This window comes from Erpetoichthys calabaricus, chromosome 1 (genome assembly GCF_900747795.2).
Source record: "Erpetoichthys calabaricus chromosome 1, fErpCal1.3, whole genome shotgun sequence".
Classification (NCBI taxonomy): Eukaryota; Metazoa; Chordata; class Cladistia; order Polypteriformes; family Polypteridae; genus Erpetoichthys; species Erpetoichthys calabaricus.
In genome coordinates, this window is record NC_041394.2 from 69,331,491 (window position 1) to 69,349,808 (window position 18,318).

At 35.3% G+C, this 18,318-nt stretch overlaps 1 protein-coding gene across 6 annotated transcripts in view; it reads left to right on the forward strand.

The window, feature by feature from the left end:
* The window catches only part of col11a2 (collagen, type XI, alpha 2), a 167,326-nt gene that overhangs the window by 100,474 nt on the left and 48,534 nt on the right, over positions 1-18,318 (forward strand). For all 6 annotated transcript variants that reach the window (XM_028801342.2, XM_028801348.2, XM_028801355.2 and 3 more), the window contains 11 exons: positions 2,129-2,173; positions 2,419-2,472; positions 5,041-5,148; positions 6,967-7,020; positions 7,108-7,161; positions 10,889-10,933; positions 13,059-13,112; positions 13,208-13,252; positions 16,904-16,957; positions 17,041-17,094; positions 17,428-17,481. In XM_028801342.2, the coding sequence (XP_028657175.2) occupies positions 2,129-2,173; positions 2,419-2,472; positions 5,041-5,148; positions 6,967-7,020; positions 7,108-7,161; positions 10,889-10,933; positions 13,059-13,112; positions 13,208-13,252; positions 16,904-16,957; positions 17,041-17,094; positions 17,428-17,481 (621 nt within the window). The remainder of the gene's footprint in view (positions 1-2,128; positions 2,174-2,418; positions 2,473-5,040; positions 5,149-6,966; positions 7,021-7,107; positions 7,162-10,888; positions 10,934-13,058; positions 13,113-13,207; positions 13,253-16,903; positions 16,958-17,040; positions 17,095-17,427; positions 17,482-18,318) is intronic.

The following is an 18,318-nucleotide window of genomic DNA, read 5'->3' on the forward strand; positions in this document are numbered from 1 at the left end:
AAATTAATATTAAACTTGTGGTCAAATTGTCAGATGGAGGTCCATATACTGTATGTCAGAAATTGTACATGGTCATCTTGAAATTGTACATGGTCAGCTTTATTTCTTATTACATACATCCAACTTCAGCTCATGCAGTTTTCGCATGCTGCTTAATGGTCTTTTAAAGTTGTTCTACATTTTAAACAAAAACATCTCACTTGTTAGAAATGATTTGTAACAATCCTATTTGAATTCAAAGGCTCATCTAATTTGATGACAAATAAAAGAACTCACCCACTGAATACTCTAAGCACTAATTATGGAAATACAATATTCAAAGGCAGGTGGATTACGCTATCAGAATTTGTTACTTAAAGTTACAGGACACAGAAGTTTCTTTTACATGTGACACTTAATTAACTTTTTAATAAGATACATTTGTTTAAACATTTCACATGACATTCTTTATATTTTCATTATATGTTAAAATTGAGTTATAAAGGTTAGTCCTCAGACATTATTAACATTTGGAAACGGCTCATCAAACTGCATACCATTTTTTATGCGTTGAGACTTTCCTTGGTTTTGATTGGATGTGAGCTTTCAGTTCCCAATTGATATACAGATATCCTCAAACTGCTTCATATGTCAGATACAGCTGTTTCTCTTTTTATATCTTATCAAATGTTTATTGAAGTACAAGAGCCAACATTTTAAAGAGAAACATAGGCTGTTTTAATAGGTATTAAAATAATAACCCCTAAGACCAATCTGTTTGTATTCTTATTCTTATCTTCTTCTTCTTCTTTTGGCTGCTCCCGTTAGGAGTTGCCACAGCGGATCATCTTCTTCCATATCTTTCTGTCCTCTACATCTTGCTATGTCATACCCACCACCTGCATGTCCTCTCTTGCCACATCCATAAACCTTCTCTTAGGCCTTCCTCTTTTCCTCTTCCCTGGCAGCTCTATCCTTAACATCCTTCTCCCAATATACTCGGCATCTCTCCTCTGCACATGTCCAAACCAACGCAATCTCGCCTCTCTGACTTTGTCTCCCAACCGTCCAACTTGAGCTGACCCTCTAATGTACTCATTTCTAATCTTATCCATCCTCGTCACACCCAGTGCAAATCTTAGTATCTTTTAACTCTGCTACCTCCAGCTGTGTCTCCTGCTTTCTGGTCAGTGCCACCGTCTCTAACCCATATAACATAGCTGGTCTCACTACCGTCCTGTAGACCTTCCCTTTCACTCTTGCTGATATCCGTCTGTCACAAATTACTCCTGATACTCTTCTCCACCCATTCCACCCTGCCTGCACTCTCTTTTTCACCTCTCTTCCACAATTCCCATTACTCTGTACTGTTGATCCCAAGTATTTAAACTCATCCACCTTCGCCAACTCAACTCTCTGCATTTTCACCATTCCACTGACCTCCCTCTCATTCACACACATGTATTCTGTCTTGTTCCTACTGACTTTCATTCCTCTGCTCTCCAGAGCATATCTCCACCTCTCCAGGGTCTCCTCAACCTGCTCCCTACTATCGCTACAGATCACAGTGTCATCAGCAAACATCATAGTCCACGGGGACTCCTGTCTAATCTCGTCTGTCAACCTGTCCATCACCATTGCAAATAAGAAAGGACTGATGTAATCCCACCTCCACCTTGAATGCATCCGTCACTCCTACCACAGATCTCACCACTGTCACACTTCCCTCGTACATATCCTGTACAACTCTTACGTACTTCTCTGCCACTATTGTATTCTTATTCTTATACAAAGAATATTAATATTAATAATATTAAGCTGTAACTATGAATCAGTTTATTTTCCATTATTCTGTAATGGTTACACATGCAAGTTAGCTATATTAAGACAACAAAACCTATTTTATAAGTGAATAGTGCTAAGTTAAATTTGCCATCATGCTTCTCTCATGTATATTTTTATTGTATTTTAATAAATATGTGTACTCAGCCTTTTACATGCTATATATGAGCATATTATATTACAATGTCTAATTTTTATATATGCAGTTCAAGTCCAGGTGGCACAGATGCATACATTTGCAGCTGATGAAAACTTAAACTTTCAGTGTCCTTCTGTTCTGAAATGATCGAGTTTTTCTTTTCTCTAGGGTGCAGAAGGTATCCGTGGTCTAAAAGGACACAAGGGTGAGAAGGTAAGAGCCTCTTCAGAATGCTGACGGAATGATAACAATGTACTTTAAAATGTACTGCAGTATACTATAAATGTTTGGCTCAAGTAGAGAAAAGGCTTTATTTTCATATTATGGGTTAGTTTTATATCAATTATATTTCACATGCTCTTGTTTTCTTAAAGAAAGAACCTTGTGGTATATTGAGTTTGGAATTTTCATTACACAGCTGAAAATGTTTTCTAAATGATATAATTATTTCTTTGTAGGGTGAAGATGGTTTCCCTGGAATTAAGGGAGACTTTGGAGTGAAGGGTGACAAAGTAAGTGGAAAATATTTAGTCACATGGTATTACAAATCTTTATTACTTTGATTAAAAAGAATACACAAGTGATTTGTTAATTGTTTTTTTTAACAAGAAACCATATTGTTTATTGGACATAAACCAGCTTTGTTTTAAGCAGGTCCAGTGTGACTGTTTCAACTACATAATTATATTTTTCTATTTAAAGACTTTTCAGTGACAATTACTCTTTCTCTTCACCTTTTAATACTCTTAAATAATTAAATCTGTTTTATTTACTTATTCATAATAGGTGTACCATACTTTGCCTTAATAAGCTTTAATGATTAAATAAAAGATTTTAGATTGTGTCACTTAACTGCCCTGACATTTATCCCTGCATTTCACTAAAGTTTCAGCTCAGTAATAAAATCACACACCACTGGTCATTAGACAACAAAAACAAATAAAATGGTAACATATTTCATGTTACAACAGGCCTCATTATGGCTTCAATAAATCATAGAGCACAAAGAGAGCTCACCACTCACAGAAAAAAGTCCAAAAGAGTCAGTGACATAAAGTGAAGTAAAACGCACCACCCGAGGAAGCAGTAAAGGTTGTCAGCTACATGTACTTGAGCACTCAGCTTTTTTAGTGCAACAGTCAGAATGGCAATTGATATGGAAGATGTCAGCACTCAGTTTGTACTGTATATGCATAAGGAAGCATGTCCATAAAGGAAATGGTCAAACTTAAAAGCAAAATACATTATTTTAAAACTTGCTTTAAGTACTTTACCTTCAATCTCATCAAGACCAGTTAAAATTAAAATTATATCTGCTTATTTTTGTTGTACATGTAGTCTCTAGCAATAATTAATAATAATGGTATAAAACAATAATACTGAATTAAGATTACAATGATAGATCTCAGTAATTGGCCAAAACAAAATATAAAAATTAAAGCTAATATATAAACTGATTTTAGTCATTGGAAACAGTATTTTTTGCTTTAATTTTTAGTGTTTGAGGAAACAACTATTTTCACACTTAAAATAATGATAATAATAATAATAAAAATGTTAAATAGTTAAATTGTGTATTTTTTCAAAGCCTTTCACAGCAGTAACTGGTGCAAGGTGGGATATCTCCAGTGTATCACAGGATATGCACTCAGAGGCTCACTTGGTGTTGCCTGCATGCACACAATTTGGTTTCACCAATTAGTCCTCATTTATTGATAATAATAATAATAATAATAATAATAATAATAATAATAATAATAATAATAATAATAATAATAATAATAATAATCTTTTAACATTATGATCAAAATTAAAAAAAAACATATTGCAATATTATGACAGAGGAAATGTTATATAGTGTTGAAAAGAAGAGGCACTATTATAGTGACCCTATTTTCCAGAGTAATGCCAAGGAGGCAAAATTATAGTTAACATTATTTATTGAATATGGCAGAGAGGAACAAAGGAAGAACAAGAATCATCAAGTAGACAAAAGTAAAGTGTCAGAACCTGCCATTTCAGTGGGCCTGATTTAACAGGTTTGTACCTTATCAACCAGATATGGTGAAGAACCCACTTGCTCACATTAAAGTACTCCAAATCTCTCATTTATTTTAGTTCTCATCACAGCTGGTTTAACCTGATCTCTTTTCACTTGAAAGCTTTGTCCCAACTGAACCTATTAATTTAGATATAGTAGACTAGGAGGATTGAGGCAGTTTTTCATGCCATTCCATGTTTGGGCAAACTCTAGAATTACTTCCATGATCAATATTTTTGTAATAAGTACATTGGACCAGAGCTCTCTCTCTGCCAGCCCCCGGTGTTCCAGCACTACAAAACCATCAATTGCCTACAGAGTGCCATGATTGCAGAGAGGTTGTCCTACTCCTGCCTGACCAGTTAAACCCAGTTAACACTGTCCTAGTCTGGAAACACGTGCTGCACACAGTTGACCATAAGTTCTTTGAATCTTCCTCCAGCTTTCCATGACTCTATTCTCCATCTGTTTCACTTTATCTCTAAGAAGGGTCTTTCCAGAGTCTCGAGGAAGCAATACAAGTTGCATTACACCTTCTAGCAGTGGGGTGGTCCTTTCAGAGCAGTCATTAGGTTTCTCTTTCTTCACTGACATGACTACAAATATAGTCTTTTTAAGTGTAGTCTCTATCTCCTAGACCCTTGACCCTCCCCGGGCCGCTATTACTTCATTCAATTCCCTAGTTCATCATATTGTTGATGCTTGTCAATGAATAATTATTAGTGTTATTGCAAGTTAGTCATATTTCACCAAAGTGAAAAAAATTGGGTTTCAGTTATATTAATTGAATGTCTGAGAAAATAAATGGCAAATTCAAGTTTTCATTTTATGTTATCTAATAACATATATATCAATTGGTCATTACTATAAAAGTTCCATCCTGTGGCATCTCTTTATTGCTGAAAATAACAATTAAAAAATGATTTTATTTATCCTCAGCTGAATGTATGTATTATTTTCTTTTTATTAATAAGGTTTATACATTGAAAACAACCACATATTATGTTCCTAACATTTAATATGTTCTCCTTATGGTCAGGGAGAGTTGGGAGTTTCAGGCCCTAGAGGTGAAGACGGTCCTGAAGGTCCAAAAGGAAGAGTTGGGGCTCCTGGTGAAATCGGCCCAATTGGAGTTGTTGGTGAGAAGGTGAGGAGGTATTGAAAACAGAATGTGCATCAAGTTAAGACAACAAAATTTGAAGTAACAAAGTTCAATAATTCAAACACTTGGATATAAAATCAGCCTGTATTGAAAAATGCTTAAAAAGTGTTTCTCGCTTTCTGAATCTATATTTTGTTATGTATATTTTTTAACAAAAATTGTGGATTTATATTTTTAAAATGATGTTACAATTACGTAGCAAAACATTTTAACTTAAATGCAAACATAACATTCTCAGACCCCCCCTAAATCTAAATCATGTGCAAAGCAGAAACAGTGCTGGACAGTCCATCAGGCCATTGCAGGGCTAGAAAATGTAAAGGAAAACCTAAACAGCACGAGTAGAACATGCAGCTCAAGACAGACAGGCATCGGAAGTGGGGTCCAGAAGGCATCACCATGCCACCCATGCTTTAATATATACATTTAAAAGCAAACAATGTTTAATACATTCATTGGTAAAGTATCCACTCTTTAATGGAGGATCGCAGGAATTGTGGGGTGGAGGGGTCCTTTCATTGGACTGGCTGACCCAGCGCTGTTTTATGGCCAAAATGAGGTAGGCAGGTTGATGGCTGAGTTCCCCAGGACTCCAAATCATATTATGTGATATCATCTACTGTTAAATTCTGCTCCGTACTTGTAAAAGTTTTATTTTTTATACAGTATTGAGGATTTGTTCTGTGTATTATATTGTATTGTATTGACCCCCTTCTTTTTGACACCCACTGCACGCCCAACCTACCTGGAAAGGGGTCTCTATCTGAACTGCATTTCTCAAGGTTTCTTCCATTTGTTCCCTACAAGTTTTTTTTGGGGGAGTTTTTCCTTGTCTTCTCAGAGAGTCAAGGCTGGGGGGGCTGTCAACAGGCAGGGCCTGTTAAAGTCCATTGTGGCACTGCTTGTGTGATTTTGGGCTATACAAAAATAAATTGCATTGTAATGTCAAACTAGTGCTCATATCAATAACATTTACATATTATGAGAAATTAAATATAAACAAAATATTTCTGGCCTTAAATGTATTGCTAAAATCTAAAATCTGAATTTGAAGTCTTATATTATTGCAGTATGTTGTTATTCTTTTCTTAAATGGATATATTTTTTTGTATGATTCTTACCCAATGTACTTTTTACTGGTGGTCAACAAAAAAAAATAATCTCATGTTTCCATGCAGAATGGAAAGAAAACATTTTATGATATAATAGAAGCCAATAGTGACCAGTGCTTTACAATGGCAAACAATAGAAAAACTTCCAAGGAAAAAAACAAAAAAAGTCTCACATTGCTCATGTCAATCCACATGTCAGTTATCCAGTTGTATATACAAAACATGAAAAATTCATACTTTTTTCCTAAAATATTGTTAAATAATTACTTCCAGAATTATCAGTGTACATTATAAACAGGAAACCTAAATTCTTCATGGGATTAACTTTTTGAATTAATGACTCCGCTTTCCCCTTCATTCATTGTTGAAGGGTGCTGTCCACAGTTCAAAAAGGAAATGGCATGACTTTAGTTTACTTTTAATTTTATCTGACATTATAACTGGCTGACAACCAGATGAAAGTTAAGCTTAATAATTAACTTAAACCACACCATTTTAAGAACATATATGCTCCTTTTTCCCCTGTCCAGTTCCATATACAGTATCCATTTGTAAAAACATAATTCTTGAAGATTTTTACCTTTGACTCTACATTATTGTTTATTGTATAATTTCTTTACCATACCGAGCAATGAAAATGCTATACATATATACTGTACAATTCTTATCTTTTTTGCTTTTTTTTCCTTAGGGAAAACTTGGAGTTCCAGGACTACCTGGGTATCCAGGCAGACAAGGACCAAAGGTGAGACATTCATTTTTTGGCCAAGGCCTGTTTATTTATAAACTAGTTTCATTGATTAATTTCATATTTTTACTTTGTGTTTTATAGGGTTCATTAGGTTTCCCTGGATTCCCTGGCACTAACGGAGAAAAAGGTGCTCGGGTAAGATATGTTTTGCTATAAATGATACTAAGTCTTCTCTCAGTGTTTCACATTGTACGTTTTGTGTTCATGTTTTGCTGTAATAAGAAGACTGAATGCACTAAGATACTGACAGATAGCCTTAAAAACAACACATTACAAAGTATCAGTGTAATGTCTTCTCAGATAATGAAGATGAACTTCTCCCCCACCATGATATAACATTCTCAATTGTTCTAAACTGAAACAGAAAAGTTTAATTTCAAACCCTAATAAATCCCATATTAGAATTTTTAGAACTATTGGTTCAGAAATGTTAAAGAAGAAGAGTCTCATTCTTTACTGAAATCATATTTTACAAAAACATGACCAATCTTAAGGTTCTGCAGGTTAACACACACACACACACACACACATATATATATATATATTTACTTTCAGAATACAATCAACTCAGTTTACCTTTTAGTACAATATATTATAATTACAATTAGCCAAGTGGCACCTTTCAAACATCCATCACAACAGTGAGAGGTTTTATTGTTACAGATGTTAGCCTAGAGTGGTATTTGCTTTTGTTGAGCATTTTAATTATTTATTATTAATTCTTATATGAGATGCTGTTTAGTACAAGCCACTATTCAGAACTTAATTTATTATTAAATGTACAGTATATGCTTTCTATTATGAAATGCATACACTGTATATTGAAATGCATATACTAGATACTGAGATTATATCTCATAAATTGTATACAAAATAGCAAACACCCCATAGTGAAACACATACACGGTATACTTACAGTGTCCATTTTAGGACATTTGTCATTTTTTATTTTATTTTATCATTTTTTCTCCCATCATCAAATATCAACAATACTCTATTTCATATATCATTTGTCATTTTTCACTAGTTTCACTGCATTTCCTGAAAATTATTAATCTTAAGAGATTAACAAGGAACTGTAAAATGTACTTTCGTAACATACTGTATGTGCTACTTCTTCATGTGTTTGCAAGTACTCAGGATGGTTGAAAACCAATTAACTGATAATACTTTCATTATATGTTGTTTTTGGTCATCCAATGGAATTAAATAAAAGTTTAAAAATTAAGTAAAAATGATAATTTAATAACCAGTTATGAAAAAGTGTATAAATAAGCATAAAATTAGTCACCTATTGTTTCTAAGATGAACACAAAAACCATAAAAGTAGACCACATTTTTCTAAAGAAGAACTAATTTTTCTAGATGACAAACTTGGTGTTGTTGCTTACTAAGGCACATGGTAGATTTTCAAAAGGCAACAAGAAACAACAGTGGGACGGAGACAGCAAAGAGATTAAGGGCCTGCACCTCACAGCCTAACATTACTCTTTCTTCAGACACATAGAGCCCAGTGAGGCCATTTGTAAATCATTTTTATATATGTTTACTTTATATATTCTGTTATTTTTACCCAGTTCTTAAATAAAGATAACTAAATAATTTCCAACAAAATTAAAATGTTCACACTCTTTAGGGCTGTACATGGTATGTTTATTTTCAAATTTAGAAAAAACAAAATGTAAGTACAATGAAATGCCAACAAAGTGATTTAATCAGAAACCTTTGAAGAAAATGAAAAAAAAACGGTAGTGATGCCCACCACGCCAGCCTACTGTGCACTCTATGCTCTAAGACCAAGAAATCAACCTCCATCCCTTTTGATTCATGGGCAGGAGTATGAAATTATGTAAATTACTCAACAAATTCTATCTCTTATATATATTTCTCTTCTGGTTCGTCCTGCTTCCACTTCAAAACCGGTCCCACCCACATGCAGCCGACACGGCATTTCTTGATTCCTATTTGTCTTCTTCCATGTCATGCACTATACTGGCCTACTGAGCATAATACATCCAACAAGTACTCGAGGTGCTGCCACAACGGTAAAGTAGCTTTACCATCTTTGCAGGAGTCACCTGTGTCTTTACAACAGCTTCTTACACAGCAAACATCAGAAGCTAAAAATTATCGTGAACACATTTGAGAATACAACTCTTCTCTAGCGTTTCTCATGGATGCATAGATAACTCAACCTCCTGGCCACGGACCATACTGTTTAAAAATACATGGGCAAATGTATCACCAAATCTCTCCACTATACGCTAACACTTCTACCTCTCCAGGATATGGACAGTTGTATGTTTTTGACAAGCTACTGAAGTACGCTTACAAAATAAAGGCAAACTCTGCATGCAGCGAAAATGTACTTCTCCAGCTAGATTCCATGCTCAGAACAATCAACCCCTTCGCTAAATCATACAATCGCTCAGTCCAATCCAACAGCATCTGTACGAATGGTTTTCAAGGAAACCCTAGGCAGGATTTACGACGATACAATGCCACGACATTGCAGCAATTTTCATCGGAGAAAATGACGAAACGCCTGCCGAAAGGGACATTTGCATCTATCCCATAAGCAACTCCTGTAAACAGATTTCCACATTCAATATGAATTGCGATCCTGTGGTTTACCCACTTTTATTCCCTTACGGAGACATTGGCTGGCACAAAGATTTACAACATGTTCCCGATAAAAGAACCGCCAAGTGAATAAGGCTTACTCAATGCCAATTTTTATGTGTACAGATTAGCAATGAGGAATACATTTAGTATTTTGCACTCTAGCAGCAAACTATTCCAACAGTACATCGTAGATGTGTATGTTAAAACAGAGGGCGCGCATCTCAACTATCTCAGATTACATCAACAAGATCTGCGCGTGGAACAATACAATGTTTGAATACAGACGCACTGCAAGCAAATGCTGAAAATAACAATGTACGTGTAGGCAAAATGATCATATTACAATCCACATTTCCAGGAAGTCCAAGATACATGCAACAAAACTATCAGGATGCCATGGCCATAGTACGTAAATTCGGAATGCCTGATTTATTTATCACTTTCACATGTAATCCTGCTTGGCCAGAAATTCTACATGCACATTGCGTCTTTCAAGAAGTATTTATTTCTGCTTGATTTCTGAATTCCTTTCTCACCGTTTTCCGTTCCTATTCTTACACTGCCATATGCTATGGCGGGCTTCGCTATTATAATCCTAATGATCGAAATGGAATCATCCAGGGGTTATGAAGGATCTAATGTGATACTTTAGTTTTTATGGATTTGGGGTAACACTCCTAAATTAACAATTTTAATGATGGAGTATAACATTAGTTTAGATTTTTTTTGTAAATGAATGATCCAATACAGATTTAAGAAAATTGTAAAAGTGTACATTGTCAGCATTCTCCATTGAATTAAGTCACAGGAAAAGTAACCATTCTCAATTCTGTAAAAAATGTATCTATATTTTGCAATGAAACTCTTCAATTGTAACTGTTGCTTTATTGCTTCACTTTAAAGATATTTTAACTGTTTTAATTCATTTTCTACTTAAATGATGATAAATTTCACTTTTCTGTGAAATTTACATCTTTTCTGTGAATGATACTTAGGTATGTATTTTATGTTCTAACATATGCTATAATGCAAAGTCAAATATCATGGAGGATGTGTTTGGAAAACTTGCTATTTGTAAATAAATCAAGCATACAAGAATACAAATGAGTGAATATTATAATTATAGTAGGTACCATGTAAGACACAAATACTGAAGAAAGGTATCTATTTTGTTGGGTATTGTTTGTAAGACATAAATTCTTTCATCTTACCTCATTTCTTGCCTTTGTTTTCTTAGGGCTTGATTGGAAAATCAGGACCACGAGGTCAAAGAGGTCCCACGGTAAATACATCAATATACATTGTCATTTTTCTACTGATAAATATTTGCAGTGTAGTTCTACAGTGCATCATACAAAACAAAAAAAAAGATTGTTTAAATACTGTACAGTACAAATTAGAAATTCTTTATTATTATTTTTCCAGGCTTTAGTTGGTTTTGCTGCTTTCCTCACTATATTATATGCTGTTGTTCCATAAAATGAGAAGTTAAAAAAAATGATGGATACAAAGTAATTAAAATTAAATTCTTAATAAAGTAAGAATGGCACAAGGTGTAGTGGTAACAACAGTGGCATAGCTCGAGTTCGCGCCACTTGGGGCGGGGCTTCAATTTGCCGCCCTCCAACGTATCTGAATATGTTAACCCATTTAAATAGAAAATTAAAATGACGTATAGAGAAAAATTAAGATACATTTTGCAAAGATTTATTTATATATACTGAGAAACAGCAATATTTTTTTCACATATAATTATTTATAAGCATCAACTAGACAAGAATATAGTATAGACGCACTGATAAGCCGTGCTCTGATTATTAGTTTAATATAATTACGCTGCGAAAACCAGAACCGGTGTGGTGTACAAGTTATAGGTGGAGATGAGCAAGAACGCTTTTGGATTGATAACGAAACGAAATTATACATTGTGAATTAGTTGTTTATCTTCCTAGAAATTATTATCGATGTAATGTTTGTTTATTTTTGTTATTGCCTCATAAATTTCAACTGCCGTGTCTGATGCCGTAACTGAAGGACCGTCTGAAAATGATTTTTGAAGCATTTGTGGGTGAAAATCAGAGAATTTGACTTTTTTTCATTCATGAGTGATATTTTTCCCGAACCCTGCTGCTTACACTTGAAGTGTTCTGAGCCTTTTGGCCAATAATGCCGCCCCCAAAAATGTGCCGCCCGGGGCGGACCGCCCCCTCCGCCCGCCCCTAGCTATGCCACTGGGTAAGAAGTGCTGCCACAGATTTAGATGAAGTGATTAATGTACTGCTGATTGAAAGTGGACACAGTTTGCTTGTGCTTCAATGGAGATTTAGCAGACTAGAGATGAAAGATATTTTGTCTTAATCAAGTATGTGATAGAAAATCTTGAGTGCTTTTCAAGGATGAAGGTGCTTGGTCAGTGGCAGACAGATACAGACAATAACTTCTGGAGGGGCAGAATAAGAAAGCTTGACTAAAATGTAACATATGTCAGGTAACACTGCAGTGCAAAGCCAAGTGGTCCTGAAGAACCAAGAAACCCACAGCAATCATTTACTAAAGCTTCACAATGTGACCTGAATAGAAAGGCAGGCATCATGAATCACAGTATCAGTTTGATTCCACTTCTGGAAGAAGAAAAATGCAGAATGCGGCATCGGGAGGTGTAGATTTGTTCCAGACTGAGGAGGGTATAACCAATTGTTCTCTCCACTGTCCTGATGACCCTGTGGAGCGCTTTCCTTTCTGAGGAAGTGCAGCTGCCGTACCACACACACAGTCCGTACGTGAGCACACTCTTGGAACAGTGATAAAAGGCAAGGAGCAGATTTTTGGGGAGATGGTTCTTTCTGAGAATTCTCAGAAAATACAGTCTCTGCTGTGCCTTCTTCAGCAGCTCCTTGGTGTTGGCGCTCCAGGTCAGGTCATGTCATCCTCCAACTCAATGCCCAGAAACCTGAACACCAGGACCCTCTCCACACAGGCCCCGCCAATGATGAGTGGCTGGATGTCAGTTTTGTTTTTTCTAAATGCCTCTATCATCGTAATGTGTTAAAATATTCTTCAAAATATAGACCAAACACTGTACAGTAATTTTCTATTGATTAATATTCAAAAGATATTGTTAATATTCTTTTATTATTGATTCAGTTCAGTTTTATCTATAATTCTCTCTATATAATGTTGACAAATGTAATATTTCTTCATCGATTCACTTGTTTTTTTATTAGTATTGCCCTTGCTAGTTTTAGATTTGGAAATTTTAATTATAACAATACTTACAACTTTCCTAAAATAACATATCTTTGGTGTGCCTAAAATAAATAAATAGAAGTAATATTAATGTATAACTAGGCCTTCTTTTACAAACAGTTTTTAATCCAACATGCTGTTCCTGCTTTTTGGGTTGACAGGGTCCTCGGGGCCAGAGGGGACCTAGGGGAGCAACAGGCAAGCCAGGAGCAAAGGTAAGCTGGATGGGTTTTTAGAAATGTTAAACAAGCTATTCAATGGAAAAAATAACAACAGTATTAATATTCGTTGTTTTGTTTTTTTATAATAGGGGACATCTGGAAGTGATGGGCCTGCTGGTCCTCCTGGAGAGAGGGTAAGTTCTGTATACCATACATAAGAATTAGATTTACTCCACTAGTGTTCTAAAAATCATCTCAAATCATCTTGTAGCTTCCTCATGCCATTTCCTAATGTTCCACTAATTAAGAAAAGACTGCAGTGGAATCTAAGTGAAGTGTAAAGTGGGTTCTACTTTTGATCAAATAAAGCACAGGAAAAGCCCTAACACCACTTTCACACTTTTGCATTTCCCTGCATTATTTCTGCACCTGCATAATGCAAGTAATCCACAGCACAATACCATACCATACCATACAGTTTTAAAGCCAAGTTAATACTGAGCAGGGTCATAGGGTACTGGAACCTTTCCCAGCAAAAATAGGTTGCAAGGCAATAACAATCCCCAGGAAAGGACACCAGTCCATCACAGTGAACACACTCATACACACCACTGCACCACTATGTCACACAGCACAATAGTAAAATCACTTAAATTCTATACCCCTTGTCTTATCACTGAGAGGATGAACAAAATGTGACATGCTGCATATTATCTAAACAAAGACACAGAAATGCTCCATCTTACATATTAGTGTGTTTTTTCCCCACAGGAAATCACAAAACACAGGAACCCTACCCTTTCCCATTCCCTAGCGGCCACCTTATACTGTTTCCTCCAGATGAGATTGATCATATATGCTATAAGCTCTGAGAAGAATATACTCAATATCAACTCTCTGATGTATCTATAGGATTGTAATTGATAAGACTGCCATCACAATTGGTAAAGCAAACATTGGAATACCAGAACAACCTGTCACTTTGTTTAACAAAATGTCAGGATGTGACAGGAAATTACTCAGGTGTTTTGTTTTTTCAGTAGAGTATTTTATTTAAACACAAAATGATAAGTAGATGTATGCAGAAGTTGAACATGAATACCTAAGCACGTTAACACACACGAAAGGCTTAACATTTTGGTAGTACCATCAAGGCTCCAATACAGAAATCTGAAAGCACCAATTATCTGAATTCTAAGTGTTATGTGAGTCACAGAAATATGGTGTGATAATTAGAATTAAATCATGATCATCATCCATATGAATATGTGAATAAGATTCTTAAGTAGTAAATCATAAAATCAAAAGGGACATTATTATTTTTAATTGTGCAAGCCTTATAAAAACAAATCAATCTATTAAAAAATGTTTTAAATTTTATGATTTCTCCTGAATTGATTACTATATTTGAGTACATTTCAATAGGGATACATGTTTTTTGCCATAGATAGATAGATAGATAGATAGATAGATAGATAGATAGATAGATAGATAGATAGATAGATAGATAGATAGATAGATAGATAGATAGATAGATAGATAGATAGATAGATAGATAGAACTTTTTTTTGTCCCCAGGGAGAATTTTGCCTTATTAACAGAAGCTCATTGAATGCATAAATACATAAATAGGCAGATAAGTAAGTAAATAAATAAATATACACATACACTTTGGTCTGAACACACACTGAAATTACTATAAAGCAAGACAAATTCAAAAGAAGAAAAAGCTTTGACTTAGCTGTCCCAGTCACAATGAGGCATTATGCAGGCATATTGCTGTGGGTATAAAGGAGCCCCAGTAGCGTTTCTTGACACACTTCTGCTGAATGATTCATTGGCTGAAAGTACTTGATGTTAGTGTGTTACAGAGAGGATGTGCAGCATTGTTCATAATGACATTCAGTTTTAATTCTCTCCTTCACTGCTACCTCCAGGTTGTCCAGAGTCCATCCTATATCTGAGCTTGCCCTTTTAATTATCCTGTTCATTCGGTGGGCCTCTCTTTTACTGATGTTACCAGCTCAGCACAGCACAGTGTAGAAAATCGCACTGGCCATCAGAGAGTTATAGAAGATGTGAAGGATGTCACTTCCCACATTAAAGGAACAAAGTCTCCTAAGGAAAAAGAGCCTGCTCTGGCCTTTCTTATATAGTTACTCTGTACTCTGACACCAGTCCAACTTGTCATTAACGTGGACCCCCAATTACTTGTAGGAGTGGGCCACCTCTACATCCACTCCTTGAATAGTGAACGGACATAGAGTCTCTTTCATGCGGTGAAAGCCAATAACCAGTTCCTTGGTTTTGCTGATGTAGTTGCAGACAGTTTTCTTTGCACCAAGAAACAAACTTTTCCATCTGACTCCTATACTCTGTCATATCACCTTTATCGATAGACCCCATAAGTGCAGAATCATCTGAGAAATTCTGAAAGTGACATAACCAGGTGTTATATTTATAGTCTGAGGTGTAAACAGAAAAAGAGACAGGACTATTCCTTTTGGTGCTCCAGTGTTGTTCACATTCATATCAGAAACACAGTCCTTGAGTCTCACAAACTGTTGATTGCCCGACAGATAGTCCATAATCCAAGACACCATAGATATAAGATAACTGCTAAGAATAAGTTGAATTCACCAAGAGGACAAATCCAGCATGCAGATCCAGGCCATCTTCCTGGAGTCTTTATATTTTTACTCTCACATTTACACAAATTATACATTTAAGTAATAATGTCTATTGCCCTATTAGTGTTATGGTGTCTACAACACAAATAATTTTTACTCAGACTGTAACCCAAATTTGGTCTTTTAATAGTGCATAAATTTGATTTCTTTACATATGACATTTAAGACATCATTTCTTATAATACATGCACAATAATCTTTCTAAAGATTTTTTGTACGTGTGGAGCATAAAAGCTGCTAGATATGATATACACAATAGAATTTTATGATTTTTAAAAATCAAGCCAAGAAAGCATATATATATTTTTTTGTTCTTCATTTTGCCTTATACAATTTCTTGTATTAGGAATTTGTTAGTTTTCGCATACTCCTTGGGGTCAGAGCACATGGTCAGCCATTGTACAGCGCCCCTGGAGCAATTGAAGGTTAAGGGCCATGCTCAAGGGCCTAGCAGAGTAGGATCTCTTTTGGCAGTGATGGGGATTCAAACTGGCAACCTTTGGGATACCAGCACAGATCCTTAGCCTCAGAGCCACCACTCTGCCCTAAAGGAAGATTACCCCAATGTATAACAGGACTATTATGAGAAAAACCAAATATGATAAAATACATCAACTTACTTGGAATGAATTGTAATATGCAAATACAGGCAAAGGTAAACTCCAAAGAAGGACATCAAATACTCCACCACATCCATAATCAACACTCAGCATCTTGACTGAACATTCTGGGGCTGGTGTGCCATAGTGGGCAATTATTGGCTGCTTTTGGACTAGCGCCGTATCCTTATTTCATTGTCCCCATACCAACTTTTAGTACTTGTTACCTGTTAAAGGACAGTACCAAATTGCCCACAAGGGATTCTTAATCTACCACTAGATGTCAGTGTAAAATACATCATTAAACATCTAAGCCACCCAAAACATAAAATGAAAAAGATTCAGCATGAAGTATTGTATATTGCGTTATGTGAATACCTTTTACACTAAAATACAATAATTAAAATAATAAAATCAAACAAGTTATTCCAATGTGTTTACTGTTTTGTACTAAAATAAAAACTGATAATCAAGAGACAAATGAGTAGCATATAGTTAAACAATTGAACTGAGCAATCACAAAATTAATTTTTATTGCTTCTTTTATCTTCTGCAGGGCTTGCCAGGACCACAGGGACCTAATGGATTTCCTGGTCCTAAAGGACCACCCGTAAGTAAAAGTCTGAGAATATGACTTGTGAAAGTATTTGGAAACACAGAGAAATAATATATTTTACTTTTTTTGTACACCAGGGTCCCCCAGGAAAGGATGGTCTGCCAGGGCACCCTGGACAGAGAGGCGAAGTTGTAAGTTATATTTTTACCTTGTTGTGTTATAATGAAAAAGGCTAATGCTTCATATTAATATTCAATAACCACTAGGTTCATTAGGTCCTTTTTTCTTTACTGTTTATATTTAACTTGGGCTTGTAACTATTACTGGAATTAAAATGTTAAACACTAGTCAAAATAATAAATGGCATCATTTTTCAATATGCTTTAAGACAACTACATGATTATTTGAAAGTAAAAATTCTATATTACTTGTAATGATCTCTAATGTGCAGTCCATTGTCTTGTGCTATTGTGGGAATTTAATAGAATTATTAATCTCACTGACAAATATTTGTCATCCTCCAGGGTTTTCAAGGAAAGACTGGTCCCCCAGGGCCTCCAGGAGTGGTTGGACCCCAGGTAAATCTTGCATGAATATAAAGAAAATGGTATCAAGGTACATTTATAAGTACTAATGCAAACAAATTGTATGTGGACCTATTTCACAGCCACATAATTTTTGATCAAACTTAATTTGGAATGTTATATTAATAACAATCATTCAATAGTCAGGAAATTATCAAAACAATTTTCAACATCATGAGATGTATGTAACAACTAGTGTTGATCAGCAAATTTCACCAAAGTGTTTTTCACAGCAAATATGCTGTATTCGCTGGTAACTTTGTTTGTCCAATATATTCCTGGAAATTCACTGTGCAGCAGCTTAGGAAAACATTTTTTTCCAATTGCCCCATGATGCGTAGCAAGCTAAACATGATATCACAGAGCTGTAGCAACCATGAGCAGAACTTTCATGCATGCCGACTTGCCCTTTCTGTGTCACAAGCAAAGATTAAAAATATACCATTTCAGGTACTAAGATGCCCTGAAATCACCCTTTCCCTGTCTACCAACCAGGGCCGAAATTTTTCCTCATCTCTAACTGCACTCTTCTTCTACTCACGGTATTTAATTAGGGCATGTGGGTCATCAGTGTACTTAATAAGATAAAAATGTGCCCAGAATCCACAAAGGTTGAGAAACACTACTGGACTTCCATTCTGTATGCGTTTAAAAAAGTAAACACAAAATTTACATTATTATTAGTATTGCCAAAAGATATATAATGTTTATCCATGATTGTCAGCACCACGTGGCTAATTATGCATGCAGGCAACAAACTCAAAAAAAGCCTTAAAGCAGCCCTGCCCCTCCACTCATCAGAAAATACAGGACATGCTGTGGAATAATAAA